At 51.0% G+C, this 21,571-nt stretch overlaps 1 protein-coding gene across 1 annotated transcript in view; it reads left to right on the forward strand.

The window, feature by feature from the left end:
* The first annotated feature begins 8,566 nt into the window (after positions 1-8,566).
* Positions 8,567-21,571, forward strand: part of LOC143767982 (uncharacterized) — a 38,389-nt gene continuing 25,384 nt past the window's right edge. Inside the window, 1 exon segment of the mRNA XM_077256576.1 lies at positions 8,567-8,770. Within this exon segment, the coding sequence (XP_077112691.1) occupies positions 8,580-8,770 (191 nt within the window). The 5' untranslated portion in view covers positions 8,567-8,579.

Below are 21,571 nucleotides of genomic sequence, written 5' to 3' on the forward strand. Positions count from 1 at the left end.
TTTTTTTGACACAAAGAAAAAGCCGGCTCCTAAGGGAGATGACGATGGACGAATATGTCCCTTTTCCAAGGACTCCTTTATATATTCTCGCATAGCAGCATGTTCAGGCACAGACAGATTAAATAAACGACCCTTTGGGTATTTACTACCCGGAATTAAATCTATAGCACAATCGCACTCACGGTGCGGAGGTAGTGAACCCAGCTTGGGTTCTTCAAAGACGTCACGATAATCAGACAGGAACTCAGGGATTTCAGAGGGGATAGATGATGAAATGGAAACCAAAGGTACGTCCCCATGAGTCCCCTTACATCCCCAGCTCAACACAGACATAGCTCTCCAGTCAAGGACTGGGTTGTGAGACTGCAGCCATGGCAATCCTAGCACCAAATCATCATGTAGATTATACAGCACCAGAAAACGAATAATCTCCTGGTGATCCGGATTAATACGCATAGTTACTTGTGTCCAGTATTGTGGTTTATTATTAGCCAATGGGGTGGAGTCAATCCCCTTCAGAGGAATAAGAGTCTCCAAAGGCTCTAAATCATACCCACAACGATTGGCAAAGGACCAATCCATAAGACTCAAAGCGGCGCCAGAGTCGATATAGGCGTCCGTGGTAATAGATGACAAAGAGCAAATCAGGGTCACAGACAAAATAAACTTAGACTGTAAAGTGCCAATGGAAACAGACTTATCAAGCTTTTTAGTACGCTTAGAGCATGCTGATATAACATGAGTAGAATCCCCACAATAGAAACACAACCCATTTTTCCGTCTAAAATTCTGCCGCTCGCTTCTGGACAGAATTCTATCACACTGCATACTTTCTGGCGTCTTCTCAGTGGACACCGCCAGATGGTGCACTGGTTTGCGCTCCCGCAGACGCCTATCGATCTGAATAGCTATTGTCATGGACTCATTCAGACCCGCAGGCACAGGGAACCCCACCATGACATCCTTAATGGCATCAGAGAGACCCTCTCTGAAAGTAGCCGCCAAGGCACACTCATTCCACTGAGTAAGCACAGACCATTTACGGAATCTCTGGCAGTAAATTTCAGCTTCATCTTGCCCCTGAGATAGGGACATCAAAGTTTTTTCTGCCTGAAGTTCCAAATGAGGTTCGTCATAAAGCAACCCCAAGGCCAGAAAAAACGCATCTACACTGCGCAACGCAGGATCCCCTGGTGCCAATGAAAAAGCCCAGTCTTGAGGGTCGCCACGGAGCAGAGAAATCACAATCCGAACCTGCTGTGCAGGGTCCCCGGCAGAACGAGATTTCAGGGACAAAAATAACTTGCAATTATTTCTAAAATTCTGAAAACCAGATCTATTCCCCGAGAAAAATTCCGGCAAAGGAATTCTCGGTTCAGATACCGGAGCATGAACAACAAAATCTTGCAAATTTTGTACTTTCGTGGTGAGATTATTCAAACCTGCAGTTACACTCTGAAGATCCATAATAAACAGGTGAACACAGAGCCATTCAAAGATTAGAAGGAGAGAGAAAAAAAAGAAAGACTGCAGCATAGACAGACTGGCAAATGATCCAATTAAGAGCACAAAAAAAAAAAAAAAAAAAACTCTCAGCAGACTTCTTATTTCACTCCTTTCTCAGCCAAGGAATTAACCCTTTAGTGGGCCGGTCAAACTGTCATGATCTCCATGGCTAGAGAACATAGCATAAGCCTATATAGGAACAAGCTCTTGGAAGATGGGAACTGTACTGACCATGAACTAAACCTACCGCACAACTAGAAGTAGCCAGGTAGCATGTCCTACTTTTTATCCCTATATGCCCAGCGCCGGCCGGAGAACTAAATAATGCTAGCAGAGGGAAATATAAGACCTGGCTCACCTCTAGAGAAATGCCCAAAAAGGAGACAGAGGCCCCCCACATATATTGGCGGTGATTTTAGATGAAATAACAAACACAGCAGGAAAATAGTTTTAGCAAATTTGAGGTCCGCTTTCTAGATAGCAGAAGACAGAAAGAACACTTTCATGGTCAGCAGAAAACCCTAACAAACACCATCCAGAAATTACTTTAGGACTCTGGCATTAACTCATAATACCAGAGTGGCAATTCCTGATCAACAAGAGCTTTCCAGACACAGTAACGAAACTGCAGCTGTGAACTGGAACCAAAAAGCAAAAACAAACATGGACGAAAGTCCAACTTATCTAGTAGATGTCTGGGAGCAGGAACAAGCACAGAGAGGCTTCTGATAACATTGTTGACCGGCAAGCAACTAACAGAGAAGCCAGATTATATAGCGACACCCAGATCTGATGAGAACAGGTGAACAGGAAAGATGATGACACAAGTTCAATTCCACCAGTGGCCACCGGGGGAGCCCAAAATCCAAATTCACAACACAGGAAGCGACTAGAGGCTGTTATTTTTGCAAAAGGAGGATATACTAAATATTAATGTCACTTTTCTGGTGAGGTGCCCATACTTATGCACCTGTCAAATTTTGTTTGAATGCAGATTGCACATTTTCTGTTAGTACAATAAACCTCATTTCAAGGCAGAAACATTACTGTGTCCAACAGTTATTAGATATATGAAACTGAAATAGCTGTTGCAAAAAAAACTTTTATAAAACATTAAGCTTAAGATTAACAGGGGTGCCCAAACTTTTTCATATAACTGTATAAGGCAAGAAATCCCACTTATTAAACCTGACAGGGTACACCTGTGAAGTGAAAACCATTTTCGGTGACTACCTCTTGAAGCTCATCAATAGAATGCCAAGAGTGTGCAAAGCAGTCAACAAAGCAAAAGGTGGCTACTTTGACGAACCTAGAATATAAGACATATTTTCAGTTGTTTCACTCTTTTTTGTTAAATACTGTATATAATTCCACATGTGTTAATTCATAGTTTTGATGCCTTCAGTGTGAATTCAGAATTTTCATAGTCATGAAAATGCAGAAAAATCTTTAAATGAGGTGTGTCCAAACTTTTGGTCTGTACTGTGTATGTATACAGTGGGGAAAAAAAGTATTTGGTCAGTCAGCAATAGTGCAAGTTCCACCACTTAAAAAGATGAGAGGCGTCTGTAATTTACATCATAGGTAGACCTCAACTATGGGAGACAAACTGAGAAAAAAAATTCCAGAAAATCACATTGTCTGTTCTTTTTATCATTTTATTTGCATATTATGGTGGAAAATAAGTATTTGGTCAGAAACAAAATTTCATCTCAATACTTTGTAAAATATCCTTTGTTGGCAATGACAGAGGTCAAACATTTTCTGTAAGTCTTCACAAGGTTGCCACACACTGTTGTTGGTATGTTGGCCCATTCCTCCATGCAGATCTCCTCTAGAGCAGTGATGTTTTTGGCTTTTCGCTTGGCAACACGGACTTTCAACTCCCTCCAAAGGTTTTCTATAGGGTTGAGATCTGGAGACTGGCTAGGCCACTCCAGGACCTTGAAATGCTTCTTACGAAGCCACTCCTTCGTTGCCCTGGCAGTGTGCTTTGGATCATTGTCATGTTGAAAGACCCAGCCACGTTTCATCTTCAATGCCCTTGCTGATGTAAGGAGGTTTGCACTCAAAATCTCACGATACATGGCCCCATTCATTCTTTCATGTACCCGGATCAGTCGTCCTGGCCCCTTTGCAGAGAAACAGCCCCCAAGCATGATGTTTCCACCACCATGCTTTACAGTAGGTATGGTGTTTGATGGATGCAACTCAGTATTCTTTTCCTCCAAACACGACAAGTTGTGTTTCTACCAAACAGTTCCAGTTTGGTTTCATCAGACCATGGGACATTCTCCCAAAACTCCTCTGGATCATCCAAATGCTCTCTAGCAAACTTCAGAAGGACCCGGACATGTACTGGCTTAAGCAGTGGGACACGTCTGGCACTGCAGGATCTGAGTCCATGGTGGCATAGTGTGTTACTTATGGTAGGCCTTGTTACATTGGTCCCAGCTCTCTGCAGTTCATTCACTAGGTCCCCCCGCGTGGTTCTGGGATTTTTGCTCACCGTTCTTGTGATCATTCTGACCCCACGGGGTGGGATTTTGCGTGGAGCCCCAGATCGAGGGAGATTATCAGTGGTCTTGAATGTCTTCCATTTTCTAATTATTGCTCCCACTGTTGATTTCTTCACTCCAAGCTGGTTGGCTATTGCAGATTCAGTCTTCCCAGCCTGCTGCAGGGCTACAATTTTGTTTCTGGTGTCCTTTGACAGCTCTTTGGTCTTCACCATAGTGGAGTTTAGAGTCAGACTGTTTGAGGGTGTGCACAGGTGTCTTTTTATACTGATAACAAGTTTAAACAGGTGCCATTACTACAGGTAATGAGTGGAGGAAAGAGGAGACTCTTAAAGAAGAAGTTACAGGTCTGTGAGAGCCAGAAATCTTGATTGTTTGTTTCTGACCAAATACTTATTTTCCACCATAAAATGCAAATAAAATGATAAAAAAACAGACAATGTGATTTTTCTGGATTTTTTTTTCTCAGTTTGTCTCCCATAGTTGAGGTCTGCCTATGATGTAAATTACAGACGCCTCTCATCTTTTTAAGTGGTGGAACTTGCACTATTGCTGACTGACTAAATACTTTTTTGCCCCACTGTATGTGGGGGGCTGCCTTTACCTTTGGGGAATTTTTCTGAGGCAAGGTAAGGCTTCTATTTCTATCTTTAGGGGTAGTTAGCTCTTAGGCTGTGAAGAGGCATCTAGGGAGAGTTAGGTACGCTCCACGGCTATTTCTAGTGTGTGCGATAGGAGTAGGGTTTGCGGTCAGCAGAGTTCCCACTTCCCCAGAGCTAGTCCCAATTTCTAGTTTACTCATCAGGTCATTCCGGGTGCTCCTAACCACCAGGTCCATAACACCTGTCCCTCCGTCCAGGGGTGGATTAAGGGTAGCCCGGACCCCGGGCTGTTCAGACACTGTGGGCCCCCCCCCCGGCCATGTGACGGGGGTTATGTGACGGGGGTCATGTTATACCCGAACCAGATTATTCCAGAAAAATGGCCGGGCCCTACTCTACTGTAACCTATTAAATATTTGTTAAAATCTGCAATACGATTTAGGTATATTTTGACCAATAATATCACACACAAGGAACAAATACCACTGCGCCATGACCAGACCACAAATTACAACCACAGTGATCGAATAATATCACATACAAGGAACAAATACCACCGCACCATGTCAAGACCACATATTACCACCACTTGGTGACCAAATAGCACATACAAGAGACAAATACCACAACACCATTTCCAGACCACATACACACAAACACAATACTATCACCATAAGTGCCAGTATTCACAGGAGATCTGTACTTAGTAAGTGCAGTGTCTGTGTAGAGGTAATACAGAGATCACTGCTGACATTATACACAGGAGCTCTGTATATAATGTATAGGTAATACTGTGATCACTGGTGACATTGTACACAGGAGCTCTGTATATAGTATACAGTGTATAATGTCAGTGTATAGGTAACACTGACTCACCAGTGACGTCTCTAGGTGAAGTCCTTCATCTTTCATCCAGCACAGACCGCCATCATTTCTTCCAGCCAGGGCTCGTTTCTGCAGGAAATAACAGTTATCTCGAGCTCTGCTTGCAGAACACATTACTTAATTTTTCACAACTTCTACATTACACCACATGGAGAAAAAAAGGCGATATAGTGTCACTCTGCACAGTAACAGGACCGCCCCCCCCCATTTAAAACAGTATACTCAAAAAATAAAATAAATACATCACTGCAGTAATAATATCCCTTAATTAGCCCCTATGGTAATAATATTCCCCACCCTGGCCCCGTGTGTCTCATTCCTGGCTCCAGCCATATGTTCTCCCATCCTGCCCTCATGAGTATCCATTCTACACCATATGATCTCCCCATCCTGCCTCATCTATCTCCATCGTATCCATCCTGCCCCATGATCCAATCCTGCCCCATGTCTTTCATTCTGCCTCGTGTCTCCAATCATGCCCCGTGTCTACATTCTGCCCATGCCTCCAGTCCTGCCCCCAGTGTGTCCAGCAATCTGCCCCAGTGTGTCCAGCATATTACCCAGTGTGTCCAGCATATTACCCCCAGTGTGTCCAGCAATCTGCCCCAGTATGTCCAGCATATTGCCCCAGTGTCCAGCAATCTGCCCCAGTGTGTCCAGCATTGCCCCCAGACAGTGTCTCCAGCAATCTGTCCTAGTGTCTGACTCCAGCATATTGCCCCCAGACAGTGTGTCCATCAATCTGCCCCAGTGTGTCCAGCAATCTGCCCCAGTGTGTCCAGCATATTACCACCAGTGTGTCCAGCAATCTGCCCCAGTATGTCCAGCATTGCCCACAGTGTGTCCAGCATTGCCCCAGTGTCTCCAGCATTGCCCCTAGACAGTGTGTTTAACAATCTGACCCAGTGTGTCCAGCAATCTGCCCCAGTATGTCCAGCATTGCCGTCAGTGTGTCCAGCAATCTGCCCCAGTGTCTCCAGCATTGCCCCAGTGTCTCCAGCATTGCCCCAGTGTCTCCAGCAATCATTTGCCCCAGTGTGTCCAGCAGTCTGCCCCAGTGTGTCCTCCAGCATTGCCCCAGTGTGTCCAGCAGTCTGCCCCAGTGTCTCCATCAATGTCCCAGTGTGTCCTCCAGCATTGCCCCAGTGTGTCCAGCAATCTGCCCCAGTGTCTCCAGCATTGCCCCAGTGTCTCCAGCAATCTGCCCCAGTGTCTCCAGCATTGCCCCAGTATGTCCAGCATTGCCCCAATGTGTCCAGCATTGCCCCAGTGTGTCCTCCAGCATTGCCCCCAGTGTGTCCAGCATTGCCCCAGCCCCAGTGTCTCCAGCATTGCCCCAGTCCCAGTGTCTCCAGCATTGCCCCAGTCCCAGTGTCTCCAGCATTGCCCCCAGTGTGTCCAGCATTGCCCCAGCCCCAGTGTCTCCAGCATTGCCCCCAGTGTTTCCAGCATTGCCCCCAGTGTCTCCAGCATTGCCCCAGTCCCAGTGTCTCCAGCATTGCCCCAGTCCCAGTGTCTCCAGCATTGCCCCCCAGTGTCTCCAGCATTGCCCCAGCCCGTGTCTCCAGCATTGCCCCAGCCCGTGTCTCCAGCATTGCCCCAGTGTCTCCAGCATTGCCCCCAGCATTGCCCCCAGTGTCTCCAGCATTGCCCCCAGTGTCTCCAGCATTATTTGCCCCAGCCCCAGTAGCCGCCTCCAGCATTGCTCCCAGTGTCTCACTCTACGTTACTTAGGTTAGCAAAAAAACACACACAAAAAAAAACGAGTTCTCCTCACCTGACCAGCACTCCAGGCGGCGAGCTCCCTTCAGCAGCGCACACTCGCCGGCGTCTGACACGCCGGCGACGTGTGCACTGCGCCTGCGGCCGACTTCAGCTGCCAGCCTCCAATTGGCTGGCGGCTGTTATTATTTGTTAACTATTGACGTGCGGGCCCGCGCCCGCACGTCAATAGAAAACCGCCGCAGGCAGCGCCGGTAGGGACCCGGTGAGCAGATGAGACGGGGCCCTATGCGGGCCCCCTCTCTCTGCCCACCGGCCGGGTCTGGGCACATAATGAATGATCATATACATAATACATACGCCAGTAGTAGTCAGGCAGGGGGCCTGATGGCGGCGGGCACCGTCCCTCATACTTACATGTTCCTCACCACGCGGCCATCCCTCTCACTCTGTCCCGACTCCCGGCTCAGCAGGGCACCTTCTTCCTGCGTGAGCGGTCATGTGATACCGCTCATTAAGGTCAATGAATATGCGCATATTCACTGACCTTAATGAGCGGTACCACGTGACCGCTTATTCAGGACGAGCTGCAGTGAAGACGCCGAGACCATCGCTGGAGCAGGGTGAGTATCTTCTTCAAGGAGGGTGGGTGGGAGGCGGCGGTGGGGGGGTGGGAGGCGGTGGCGGGGGGGGGGGGGGGGGGGCGGGGTCGGTCGGGAGGTGACCCAGCTTTTATAAAAAAAAAAAAAAGAAACAAACCTTGCGTAGTGCGGGACGACTAATGTCCCGCGCGGGATGCGGGGCTGACTGTCAAAATCTGGACAGTCCTCTGGGATCCGGGACGGTTGGGAGCTATGAGATATTGAGGGCCATCACAGCTCCAAAATGCATAGACCAAAAGTCCTATATATAAATGACGTATTCCCTCACATGGGACACAGACATATGACAACGATAGCAACTATAAAGGTAGTAGATAGGTAAATGGTGTATGGCCGTATCCAGGCAGTCTTGGTCCCCCAAGGAAAAGGTCAGAACAAAGTGCTGCAGTGCGCAGGCGCCGGGCCTCTCTGACCTTCCCCAGCACTGCAGGACTTTGCTCTCAACAGGGAAGAAAAAGCCGGAGCCGGAGCGTGAAGACAAGAAGAGGACGTCATCGTAAGAAGATGGGAGACACCGGACCGGACACGGCGTCCATCAGACCCAGACCACAGAAGGACCGCCCCTGGGTGAGTAATAGCGTCTGCACTCCGCATATCATACACTGAGGCCCCGATCATGTGACCCCTGACTCCTCCCCTCCTGTGACCTCATCACAGGTCCTGTGTGCACAGAGCAGCCATATATGTGGAGTGCGGCTCTGCAGGTGGAGGTCGGTGCTGGAGGCCCCATTATTCTCTATGTGGAGTGCGGCTCTGCGGGTGGAGGTCGGTGCTGGAGGCCCCATTATTCTCTATGTGGAGTGCGGCTCTGCGGGTGGAGGTCGGTGCTGGAGGCTCCATTATTCTCTATAGGAGAGCGGCTCTGTGGGTGGAGGTAGGTGCTGAAGGCTCCATTATTCTCTATGTGGAGGGCGGCTCTGCAGGTGGAGGTCGGTGCTGGAGGCTCCATTATTCTCTATGTGGAGTGCGGCTCTGCGGGTGGAGGTCGGTGCTGGAGGCTCCATTATTCTCTATGTGGAGTGCGGCTCTGCGGGTGGAGGTCGGTGCTGGAGGCTCCATTATTCTCTATGTGGAGTGCGGCTCTGCGGGTGGAGGTTGGTGCTGGAGGCTCCATTATTCTCTATGTGGAGTGCGGCTCTGCGGGTGGAGGTCGGTGCTGGAGGCTCCATTATTCTCTATGTGGAGTGCGGCTCTGCGGGTGGAGGTCGGTGCTGGAGGCTCCATTATTCTCTATGTGGAGTGCGGGTGGAGGTCAGTGCTGGAGGCTCCATTATTCTCTATGTGGAGTGCGGCTCTGCGGGTGGAGGTCGGTGCTGGAGGCCCCATTATTCTCTATGTGGAGTGCGGCTCTGCGGGTGGAGGTCGGTGCTGGAGGCCCCATTATTCTCTATGTGGAGTGCGGCTCTGCGGGTGGAGGTCGGTGCTCGAGGCCCCATTATTCTCTATGTGGAGTGCGGCTCTGCGGGTGGAGGTCGGTGCTGGAGGCTCCATTATTCTCTATGTGGAGGGCGGCTCTGCGGGTGGAGGTCGGTGCTGGAGGCTCCATTATTCTCTATGTGGAGTGGGGCTCTGCGGGTGGAGGTAGGTGCTGGAGGCTCCATTATTCTCTATGTGGAGTGCGGCTCTGCGGGTGGAGGTCGGTGCTGGAGGCCCCATTATTCTCTATGTGGAGTGCGGCTCTGCGGGTGGAGGTCGGTGCTGGAGGCCCCATTATTCTCTATGTGGGTTGCGGCTCTGCGGGTGGAGGTCGGTGCTGGAGGCTCCATTATTCTCTATGTGGAGTGCGGCTCTGCGGGTGGAGGTCGGTGCTGGAGGCTCCATTATTCTCTATGTGGAGTGCGGGTGGAGGTCAGTGCTGGAGGCTCCATTATTCTCTATGTGGAGTGGGGCTCTGCGGGTGGAGGTCGGTGCTGGAGGCTCCATTATTCTCTATGTGGAGGTCGGCTCTGCTGGTGGAGGTCGGTGCTGGAGGCTCCATTATTCTCTATGTGGAGTGGGGCTCTGCGGGTGGAGGTCGGTGCTGGAGGCTCCATTATTCTCTATGTGGAGTGCGGCTCTGCGGGTGGAGGTCGGTGCTGGAGGCTCCATTATTCTCTATGTGGAGTGCGGCTCTGCGGGTGGAGGTCGGTGCTGGAGGCCCCATTATTCTCTATGTGGAGTGCGGCTCTGCGGGTGGAGGTCGGTGCTGGAGGCCCCATTATTCTCTATGTGGGTTGCGGCTCTGCGGGTGGAGGTCGGTGCTGGAGGCTCCATTATTCTCTATGTGGAGTGCGGCTCTGCGGGTGGAGGTAGGTGCTGGAGGCTCCATTATTCTCTATGTGGAGGGCGGCTCTGCGGGTGGAGGTCGGTGCTGGAGGCTCCATTATTCTCTATGTGGAGTGCGGCTCTGCGGGTGGAGGTCGGTGCTGGAGGCTCCATTATTCTCTATGTGGAGTGCGGCTCTGCGGGTGGAGGTCGGTGCTGGAGGCCCCATTATTCTCTATGTGGAGTGCGGCTCTGTGGGTGGAGGTCGGTGCTGGAGGCTCCATTATTCTCTATGTGGAGTGCGGCTCTGTGGGTGGAGGTCGGTGCTGGAGGCCCCATTATTCTCTATGTGGAGTGCGGCTCTGCGGGTGGAGGTCGGTGCTGGAGGCTCCATTATTCTCTATGTGGAGTGCGGCTCTGTGGGTGGAGGTCGGTGCTGGAGGCTCCATTATTCTCTATGTGGAGTGTGGCTCTGCGGATGGAGGTCGGTGCTGGAGGCTCCATTATTCTCTATGTGGAGTGCGGCTCTGCGGGTGGAGGTCGGTGCTGGAGGCCCCATTATTCTCTATGTGGAGTGCGGCTCTGCGGGTGGAGGTCGGTGCTGGAGACTCCATTATTCTCTATGTGGAGTGCGGCTCTGTGGGTGGAGGTTGGTGCTGGAGGCCCCATTATTCTCTATGTGGAGTGCGGCTCTGCGGGTGGAGGTCGGTGCTCGAGGCCCCATTATTCTCTATGTGGAGTGCGGCTCTGCGGGTGGAGGTCGGTGCTGGAGGCTCCATTATTCTCTATGTGGAGTGTGGCTCTGCGGATGGAGGTCGGTGCTGGAGGCTCCATTATTCTCTATGTGGAGTGCGGCTCTGCGGGTGGAGGTCGGTGCTGGAGGCCCCATTATTCTCTATGTGGAGTGCGGCTCTGCGGGTGGAGGTCGGTGCTCGAGGCCCCATTATTCTCTATGTGGAGTGCGGCTCTGCGGGTGGAGGTCGGTGCTGGAGGCTCCATTATTCTCTATGTGGAGTGTGGCTCTGCGGATGGAGGTCGGTGCTGGAGGCTCCATTATTCTCTATGTGGAGTGCGGCTCTGCGGGTGGAGGTCGGTGCTGGAGGCCCCATTATTCTCTATGTGGAGTGCGGCTCTCCGGGTGGAGGTCGGTGCTGGAGGCTCCATTATTCTCTATGTGGAGTGCGGCTCTGTGGGTGGAGGTTGGTGCTGGAGGCCCCATTATTCTCTATGTGGAGTGCGGCTCTGCGGGTGGAGGTCGGTGCTGGAGACTCCATTATTCTCTATGTGGAGTGCGGCTCTGTGGGTGGAGGTTGGTGCTGGAGGCCCCATTATTCTCTATGTGGAGTGCGGCTCTGCGGGTGGAGGTCGGTGCTGGAGACTCCATTATTCTCTATGTGGAGTGCGGCTCTGTGGGTGGAGGTTGGTGCTGGAGGCCCCATTATTCTCTATGTGGAGTGCGGCTCTGCGGGTGGAGGTCGGTGCTGGAGGCCCCATTATTCTCTATGTGGAGTGCGGCTCTGCGGGTGGAGGTCGGTGCTGGAGACTCCATTATTCTCTATGTGGAGTGCGGCTCTGTGGGTGGAGGTTGGTGCTGGAGGCCCCATTATTCTCTATGTGGAGTGCGGCTCTACGGGTGGAGGTCGGTGCTGGAGACTCCATTATTCTCTATGTGGAGTGCGGCTCTGCGGGTGGAGGTCGGTGCTGGAGGCCCCATTATTCTCTATGTGGAGTGTGGCTCTGCGGGTGGAGGTCGGTGCTGGAGGCTCCATTATTCACTATGTGGAGTGCGGCTCTGCGGGTGGAGGTCGGTGCTGGAGGCTCCATTATTCACTATGTGGAGTGTGGCTCTGCGGGTGGAGGTCGGTGCTGGAGGCTCCATTATTCTCTATGTGGAGTGCGGCTCTACGGGTGGAGGTCGGTGCTGGAGGCCCCATTATTCTCTATGTGGAGTGTGGCTCTGCGGGTGGAGGTCGGTGCTGGAGGCTCCATTATTCACTATGTGGAGTGCGGCTCTGCGGGTGGAGGTCGGTGCTGCAGGCTCCATTATTCTCTATGTGGAGTGCGGCGCTGCGGGTGGAGGTCGGTGCTGGAGGCTCCATTATTCTCTATGTGGAGTGCGGCTCTGCGGGTGGAGGTCGGTGCTGGAGGCTCCATTATTCTCTATGTGGAGTGCGGGTGGAGGTCGGTGGTGGAGGCCCCATTATTCTCTATGTGGAGTGCGGCTCTGCGGGTGGAGGTCGGTGCTGGAGGCTCCATTATTCTCTATGTGGAGTGCGGCTCTGCGGGTGGAGGTTGGTGCTGGAGGCCCCATTATTCTCTATGTGGAGTGCGGCTCTGTGGGTGGAGGTCAGTGCTGGAGGCTCCATTATTCTCTATGTGGAGTGCGGCTCTGCGGGTGGAGGTCGGTGCTGGAGGCTCCATTATTCTCTATGTGGAGTGCGGCTCTGCGGGTGGAGGTCGGTGCTGGAGGCTCCATTATTCTCTATGTGGAGTGCGGGTGGAGGTCGGTGGTGGAGGCCCCATTATTCTCTATGTGGAGTGCGGCTCTGCGGGTGGAGGTCGGTGCTGGAGGCCCCATTATTCTCTATGTGGAGTGCGGCTCTGTGGGTGGAGGTTGGTGCTGGAGGCCCCATTATTCTCTATGTGGAGTGCGGCTCTGCGGGTGGAGGTTGGTGCTGGAGGCTCCATTATTCTCTGTGGAGTGCGGCTCTGTGGGTGGAGGTTGGTGCTGGGGGCTCCATTATTCTCTATGTGGAGTGCGGGTGGAGGTCGGTGCTGGAGGCCCCATTATTCTCTATGTGGAGTGCGGCTCTGCGGGTGGAGGTCGGTGCTGGAGGCTCCATTATTCTCTATGTGGAGTGCGGCTCTGCGGGTGGAGGTCGGTGCTGGAGGCTCCATTATTCTCTATGTGGAGTGCGGCTCTGCGGGTGGAGGTCGGTGCTGGAGGCTCCATTATTCTCTATGTGGAGTGCGGCTCTGCGGGTGGAGGTCGGTGCTGGAGGCTCCATTATTCTCTATGTGGAGTGCGGGTGGAGGTCGGTGGTGGAGGCCCCATTATTCTCTATGTGGAGTGCGGCTCTGCGGGTGGAGGTCGGTGCTGGAGGCTCCATTATTCTCTATGTGGAGTGCGGCTCTGCGGGTGGAGGTCGGTGCTGGAGGCTGCATTATTCTCTATGTGGAGTGCGGCTCTGTGGGTGGAGGTTGGTGCTGGAGGCTCCATTATTCTCTATGTGGAGTGCGGGTGGAGGTCGGTGGTGGAGGCCCCATTATTCTCTATGTGGAGTGCGGCTCTGCGGGTGGAGGTCGGTGCTGGAGGCTCCATTATTCTCTATGTGGAGTGGGGCTCTGCGGGTGGAGGTCGGTGCTGGAGGCTCCATTATTCTCTATGTGGAGTGCGGCTCTGCGGGTGGAGGTCGGTGCTGGAGGCTCCATTATTCTCTATGTGGAGTGCGGCTCTGTGGGTGGAGGTCGGTGCTGGAGGCTCCATTATTCTCTATGTGGAGTGCAGCTCTGCGGGTGGAGGTCGGTGCTCGAGGCCCCATTATTCTCTATGTGGAGTGCGGCTCTGCGGGTGGAGGTTGGTGCTGGAGGCTCCATTATTCTCTATGTGGAGTGCGGCTCTGCGTGTGGAGGTCGGTGCTGGAGGCCCCATTACTCTCTATGTGGAGTGCGGCTCTGCGGGTGGAGGTCGGTGCTGGAGGCTCCATTATTCTCTATGTGGAGTGCGGGTGGAGGTCGGTGCTGGAGGCCCCATTATTCTCTATGTGGAGTGCGGCTCTGCGGGTGGAGATCGGTGCTGGAGGCTCCATTATTCTCTATGTGGAGTGCGGCTCTGCGGGTGGAGGTCGGTGCTGGAGGCTCCATTATTCTCTATGTGGAGTGCGGCTCTGCGGGTGGAGGTTGGTGCTGGAGGCTCCATTATTCTCTATGTGGAGTGCGGCTCTGCGGGTGGAGGTCGGTGTTGGAGGCTCCATTATTCTCTATGTGGAGTGCGGCTCTGCGGGTGGAGGTCGGTGCTGGAGGCTCCATTATTCTCTATGTGGAGTGCGGCTCTGTGGGTGGAGGTCGGTGCTGGAGGCTCCATTATTCTCTATGTGGAGTGCGGCTCTGCGGGTGGAGGTCGGTGCTGGAGGCCCCATTATTCTCTATGTGGAGTGCGGCTCTGCGGGTGGAGGTCGGTGCTGGAGGCTCCATTATACTCTATGTGGAGTGCGGCTCTGCGGGTGGAGGTCGGTGTTGGAGACTCCATTATTCTCTGTGGAGTGCGGCTCTGCGGGTGGAGGTCGGTGTTGGAGGCCCCATTATTCTCTATGTGGAGTGCGGCTCTGCGGGTGGAGGTCGGTGCTGGAGGCTCCTTTATTCTCTATGTGGAGTGCGGCTCTGCGGGTGGAGGTCGGTGCTGGAGGCTCCATTATTCTCTATGTGGAGTGCGGCTCTGCGGGTGGAGGTCGGTGCTGGAGGCTCCATTATTCTCTATGTGGAGTGCGGCTCTGCGGGTGGAGGTTGGTGCTGGAGGCTCCATTATTCTCTATGTGGAGTGCGGCTCTGCGGGTGGAGGTCGGTGCTGGAGGCTCCATTATTCTCTATGTGGAGTGCGGCTCTGTGGGTGGAGGTCGGTGCTGGAGGCTCCATTATTCTCTATGTGGAGTGCGGCTCTGCGGGTGGAGGTCGGTGCTGGAGGCTCCATTATTCTCTATGTGGAGTGCGGGTGGAGGTCGGTGGTGGAGGCCCCATTATTCTCTATGTGGAGTGCGGCTCTGCGGGTGGAGGTCGGTGCTGGAGGCCCCATTATTCTCTATGTGGAGTGCGGCTCTGCGGGTGGAGGTCGGTGCTGGAGGCTCCATTATTCTCTATGTATAGTGCGGCTCTGCGGGTGGAGGTCGGTGCTGGAGGCTCCATTATTCTCTATGTGGAGTGCGGCTCTGCGGGTGGAGGTCGGTGCTGGAGGCCCCATTATTCTCTATGTGGAGTGTGGCTCTGTGGGTGGAGGTTGGTGCTGGAGGCCCCATTATTCTCTATGTGGAGTGCGGCTCTGTGGGTGGAGGTCAGTGCTGCAGGCTCCATTATTCTCTATGTGGAGTGCGGCTCTGCGGGTGGAGGTCGGTGCTGGAGGCCCCATTATTCTCTATGTGGAGTGCGGCTCTGTGGGTGGAGGTTGGTGTTGGAGGCTCCATTATTCTCTATGTGGAGTGCAGCTCTGCGGGTGGAGGTCGGTGCTGGAGGCTCCATTATTCTCTATGTGGAGTGCGGGTGGAGGTCGGTGCTGGAGGCCCCATTATTCTCTATGTGGAGTGCGGCTCTGTGGGTGGAGGTTGGTGTTGGAGGCTCCATTATTCTCTATGTGGAGTGCAGCTCTGCGGGTGGAGGTTGGTGTTGGAGGCTCCATTATTCTCTATGTGGAGTGCGGCTCTGCGGGTGGAGGTCGGTGCTGGAGGCTCCATTATTCTCTATGTGGAGTGCGGCTCTGCGGTTGGAGGTCGGTGCTGGAGGCCCCATTATTCTCTATGTGGAGTGTGGCTCTGTGGGTGGAGGTTGGTGCTGGAGGCCCCATTATTCTCTATGTGGAGTGCGGCTCTGTGGGTGGAGGTCAGTGCTGCAGGCTCCATTATTCTCTATGTGGAGTGCGGCTCTGCGGGTGGAGGTCGGTGCTGGAGGCTCCATTATTCTCTATGTGGAGTGCGGCTCTGCGGGTGGAGGTTGGTGTTGGAGATTCCCCATTACTGAGTACGGGGGACATTAACTCCTTCAGCACTGAGACTCTTTTGAGGATTTTGTTGCCACTTTATAAGAATCATAATGGTTTTGTTCTATTTCCTGTAATTAATACATACGACCCAACTATGGAGGACAGGAAGTGAGGTAGTGGATTGTTCTCATAGTACAGGGCCCCTTTCTTGGCCCCACACAGTGTAATGCCCCCAATATGCCCCTTATGCAGTATATATGATGCCCCCACACAGTGTAATGCCCCTTTTGCAGTATATATAATGCCCCCATTATGCCCCTTATGCAGTATATATGATGCCCCCACACAGTGTAATGCCCCCATTATGCCCCTTATGCAGTATATATGATGCCCCCACACAGTGTAATGCCCCCAATATGCCCCTTATGCAGTATATATGATGCCCCCACACAGTATAATGCCCCCATTATGCCCCTGTAAGCAGGTGACCGGATACAACACACCGACAAACACAAGGCGGAAGTAACCAATATAATTATTTATTTCCTGATAATGGGAATTGTGGTCACTATGGCAACAGTGAATAATGCAGAACAGGGTGATTACGAGGTGAAATATCCAATATCAGATACACAATGAATTCTCCGCCTCACTCTCACTAATAGCAGCCTCTAACCACATGTGACTTTAGCTACTGACAAGGGGGATTTTTCTGACACATATAGTCGACAACACTCTACTCTGCGAACACCGGCCATAGTGGGGTCTCCGGCTCTTCCCGTTAGGCCGTAAGTCCTCCTAATAAAGTCTATCAGGGTTCGCTGGGCCGCCTTCACTTCCAGCTTTCACCTTGTCTCTTGTACACCCTGAACCAACACCTGTACTGACATCAGTGCTGGAAGCAATGGCCGGCTCACTCGCGCCTCCTGCTCTTCACTGCAGGCGTATACTACTGAGCAGACTCTCCTCACAGATCATTGGCACATCCGTCTCTTGTACCAGAAGTAGCAAGAGCTGGGACTCTGCTCTTGCCTGGCGTAATCTGGACTCTGATTCTTGACTGGCGCAGGTTAGGTTCTCAGGAATTGACATGCAAAGTCTGGACTCCGGGTCTTGATCAGCGCAGGTGTAGTTCTCGGGCCTTTGCTGGCATAGTCTGGACTCTGGCACTCGTCTGGTGCCGCCTGGGTATTGCCACCACAACCAGCTGCCTTGGGCACTTTACCATGACCTGGTACCTCAGATTCTTCCCCGCACCCCGTTTTTTTGCTTGGCGCCAAACATGTTCTGGCTTTAGGGCTATGGCCTTTATAATAACAGGAAACTGTGTCATCAAGGTCCCCTGACCTGGTGTACCATCTACACCGTTTCTTCCTGAAACTCTCTCTCTTCCCATTGATTCCATAGGGTCCTGTCTGAATGGCAGATGGCAGTCTTTTTGTACAAATGGCACAAATTCTGAGGATTTGTTCTTCTTATGACACATGTTTTTACACCCCTTATGCAGTATATATGATTCCCCTCACACAGTATAAAGTTTCCACAGTACTGGCATGTCTCACACAAAAGATATTTCCACAGTTTCACCATACCCCCAAACATAGTATAATCTCACAGTCCCACCATTCTCTCCACACAGTATGTTTCCATAGTACCATCATCGCACCACACACAGTGTAATGTTCCCACAGTACCACCATCCCCCTACATAGTATAATGTTCCCACAGTACCACCATCCTCCTACATAGTATAATGTTCCCACAGTACCACCATCCTCCTACACAGTATAATGTTCCCACAGTACCACCATCCTCCTACACAGTATAATGTTCCCACAGTACCACCATCCTCCTACATAGTATAATGTTCCCACAGTACCACCATCCTCCTACACAGTATAATGTTCCCACAGTACCACCATCCTCCTACATAGTATAATGTTCCCACAGTACCACCATCCTCCTACATAGTATAATGTTCCCACAGTACCACCATCCTCCTACATAGTATAATGTTCCCACAATACCACCATCCTCCTGTATAGTATAATGTTCCCACAGTACCACCATCCTCCTACATAGTATAATGTTCCCACAGTACCACCATCCTCCTACATAGTATAATGTTCCCACAGTACCACCATCCTCCTGCATAGTATAATGTTCCCACAGTACCACCATCCTCCTGCATAGTATAATGTTCCCACAGTACCACCATCCTCCTGCATAGTATAATGTTCCCACAGTACCACCATACTCCTACATAGTATAATGTTCCCACAGTACCACCATCCTCCTACATAGTATAATGTTCCCACAGTACCACCATCCTCCTACATAGTATAATGTTCCCACAGTACCACCGTCCTCCTACATAGTATAATGTTCCCACAGTACCACCATCCTCCTACATAGTGTAATGTTCCCACAGTACCACCGTCCTCCTACATAGTATAATGTTCCCACAGTACCACCTTCCTCCTACACAGTATAATGTTCCCACAGTACCACCATCCTCCTACATAGTATAATGTTCCCACAGTACCACCATCCTCCTACATAGTATAATGTTCCCACAGTACCACCATCCTCCTACATAGTATAATGTTCCCACAGTACCACTATCCTCCTACACAGTATAATGTTCCCACAATAGCAGGTTCCTACACACACAGTATAATGTTCCCACATTACCGCCATCCCCCTACATAGTATAATTTTCCAACAATAGCAGCTTGCCATTCACACAGGATAATGTTTCCAAATTATTATGCAAATTTGATTTAAGTGTCATAAAGATTTAATTGTTTTGTTTTTCAAATAAACTCGTGGATGGTATGGTGTCTCAGGGCTCAATGGATCACTGGAATCAATCTTAAACACATGTGATAATTAGTTTTCCAGGTGATTCTAATTAAATCCAAGTCCCCCGAGGAAGCCATTGCGAAACAGGCGTCGGGGCGCATGGCTACAGATGGACATCTATATGGTTGAGACTACTTACAATATGTATGGCCCCTTAGTGTTTTAGGTGGTGAGTTTTCTATGACAGGTCAGGTCACTGATCGAAGAACAGTGAGAAATCTCTGTTACTATTGTATACTTACCTCTAGGACACTTAGGATTTGGCCATCCTTATATCTCTGGGGTTTATGCACTGGCACTTTGGTTTGAATTGATATTTTGATTGGGGATATTGCTGATGATTATGTATTACTTTTGCCCATGAGTATGTCTTGTCTGTAGCATTTGTACATCTTGGCATCTGTGGCCATATTCGAATAGCTCTGTTTATACATATTTAGGCCATGTTCACACGTTGCGTTTTTTTCCGCGGATCCGCAGCGTTTTTGATGCTGCAGATCTGCTGCAGTTTCCCATGCGGTTTACAATACCATGTAAACCTATGGAAAACCAAATCCGCAGTGCACATGCTGCAGAAAAAAACGCACGGAAACGCAGTTTTGTTTTTTCCGCAGCATGTCAATTCTTTGAGCTGATCTGCAGCGTTTCTGCACCCATTGACTTGTATTGAGTCGGGCGCTTCAGCAGCAAAACCGCAGATGTAAAAAAGATCTGCGGGTGAAAACACTGCAGATCGGGTGGGGGGGGGAGTGTGAGCGGAGACTCTGTGTGGGCAGGGTCTGTGCTGGCCTCTCGGGGACCTCTTGGGGGTCTGTGCGGGTGTCTGCAGGCATCGTCCGATGGGACTACAAGTCCCATCAGGCTATGCCTGCTACAATGACAGTGACTACAAGTCCCATCAGGCTATGCCTGCTACAATGACAGTGACTACAAGTCCCATCAGGCTATGCCTGCTACAATGACAGTCACTACAAGTCCCATCAGGCTATGCCTGCTACAATGACAGTGATTGACACATTAGCCAGTGATGGGGTGGTGGTAGTTTTATATAGCGCCAACATATTCCGCAGCACTTTACAAATTATAGAGGGGACTTGTACAGACAATAGACATTACAGCATAACAGAAATCACAGTTCAAAATAGATACCAAGAGGAATGAGGGCCCTGCTCGCAAGCTACAAACTATGAGGAAAAGGGGAGACACGAGAGGTGGATGGTAACAATTGCTTTAGTTATTCGGACCAGCCAGAGTATAAGGCTCGGGTGTTCATGTACAGCAGCATGAACCAGTTAACTGCCTAAGTATGCAGCAGTACAGACACAGAGGCTATTAACTCCATGAAGTGTATGAGAACATGATGCGAGGAACCTGATTATGGTTTGTTTTTTTTGTTTGTTATTTTTCTAATGGGCCACACAGGGATAGTTAGGTTAATGCGTTGAGGCGGTAGGCCAATCTGAGCAAATGAGTTTTTAGGGCACACTTAAAACTGTGGGGATTGGGGATTAATCGTATTAACCTAGGTAGTGCATTCCAAAGAGTCGGCGCAGCATGTGTAAAGTCTTGGAGACGGGAGTGGGAGGTTCTGATTATTGAGGATGCTAACCTGAGGTCATTTGCAGAGCGGAGGGCACGGGTAGGTTGGTAGACTGAGACCAGAGAGGAAATGTAGGTTGGTGCTGAGCCATGGAGTGCTTTGTAGATGATGGTAGTAGTTCTGTACTGGATTCTGGAGTGGATGGGTAGCCAGTGTAATGACTGGCACAAGGTAGAGGCATCAGTGTAATGGTTGGTGAGGAATATAATCCTGGCTGCAGCATTCAGGACAGATTGGAGGGGGGAGAGTTTGGTAAGAGGGAGGCCGATTAGTAGAGAGTTACAATAGTCCAGACGAGAATGAATAAGTGAAACAGTAAGAGTTTTTGTAGAGTCGAAAGTAAGAAAAGGGCGAATTCTAGAAATGTTTTTGAGATGCAGATAAGAAGAGCGAGCCAGTGATCGGATGTGGGGGGTGAATAAAAGCTCGGAATCAAGTATGACCCCAAGGCAGCGGGCATGTTGCTTTGGAGAAATGGTGGAACCGCACACGGAGATGGCAATGTCAGGCAAAGGTAGGTTAATAGAGGGAGAAAACACGAGGAGTTCAGTTTCAGATAGAGGGAGGACATGATGTTAGAAACAGTGATAAGACAATCACTGGTGTTTTCTAAAAAGGTCGGTGTGATAACAGGAGATGAAGTGTATAATTGGGTGTCGTCAGCATAGAGATGGTACTGGAAACCAAATCTACTGATTGTTTGTCCAATAGGGGCAGTATACAAAGAGAAGAGAAGGGGGCCTAGGACTGATCCTTGAGGAACCCCAACAGTAAGGGGAAAGTGAGAGGAGGAGGAACCAGCAAAAGATACAGTGAAGGAGCGGTCAGAGAGATAGGAGGAGAACCAGGAGAGAACGGTGTCCTTGAGGCCGATGGAGCGGAGTATAGTAAGGAGGAGCTGATGATCCACAGTGTCGAATGCTGCGGAGAGATCCAAGAGAATTAGCATGGAGTCGTGACCATTAGATTTAGCTGTTAGTAGGTCATTCGAGACTTTAGTGAGGGTAGTTTCAGTAGAGTGTAAAGAGGGTCGAGAAGAGTTATCTGAGAGATAGCTGGTAAGACGGGAGTGGACTAGGCATTCGAGGAGTTTGGAGATGAAGGGAAGATTAGAGACAGGTCTATAATTAGCGGCACAGTTTTGATCGAGGGATTTTTTTTAAGTAATGGATGTATGATGGCATGTTAAATGAGGATGGAAAAATACCGGAAGTGAGAGAAAGGTTGAATATTTTTGTTAGGTGAGAGGTGACAGCCGGGTAAAGGGACTGGAGGAGATG

Source organism: Ranitomeya variabilis, chromosome 4 (assembly GCF_051348905.1).
Source record: "Ranitomeya variabilis isolate aRanVar5 chromosome 4, aRanVar5.hap1, whole genome shotgun sequence".
NCBI classification, from domain to species: Eukaryota; Metazoa; Chordata; class Amphibia; order Anura; family Dendrobatidae; genus Ranitomeya; species Ranitomeya variabilis.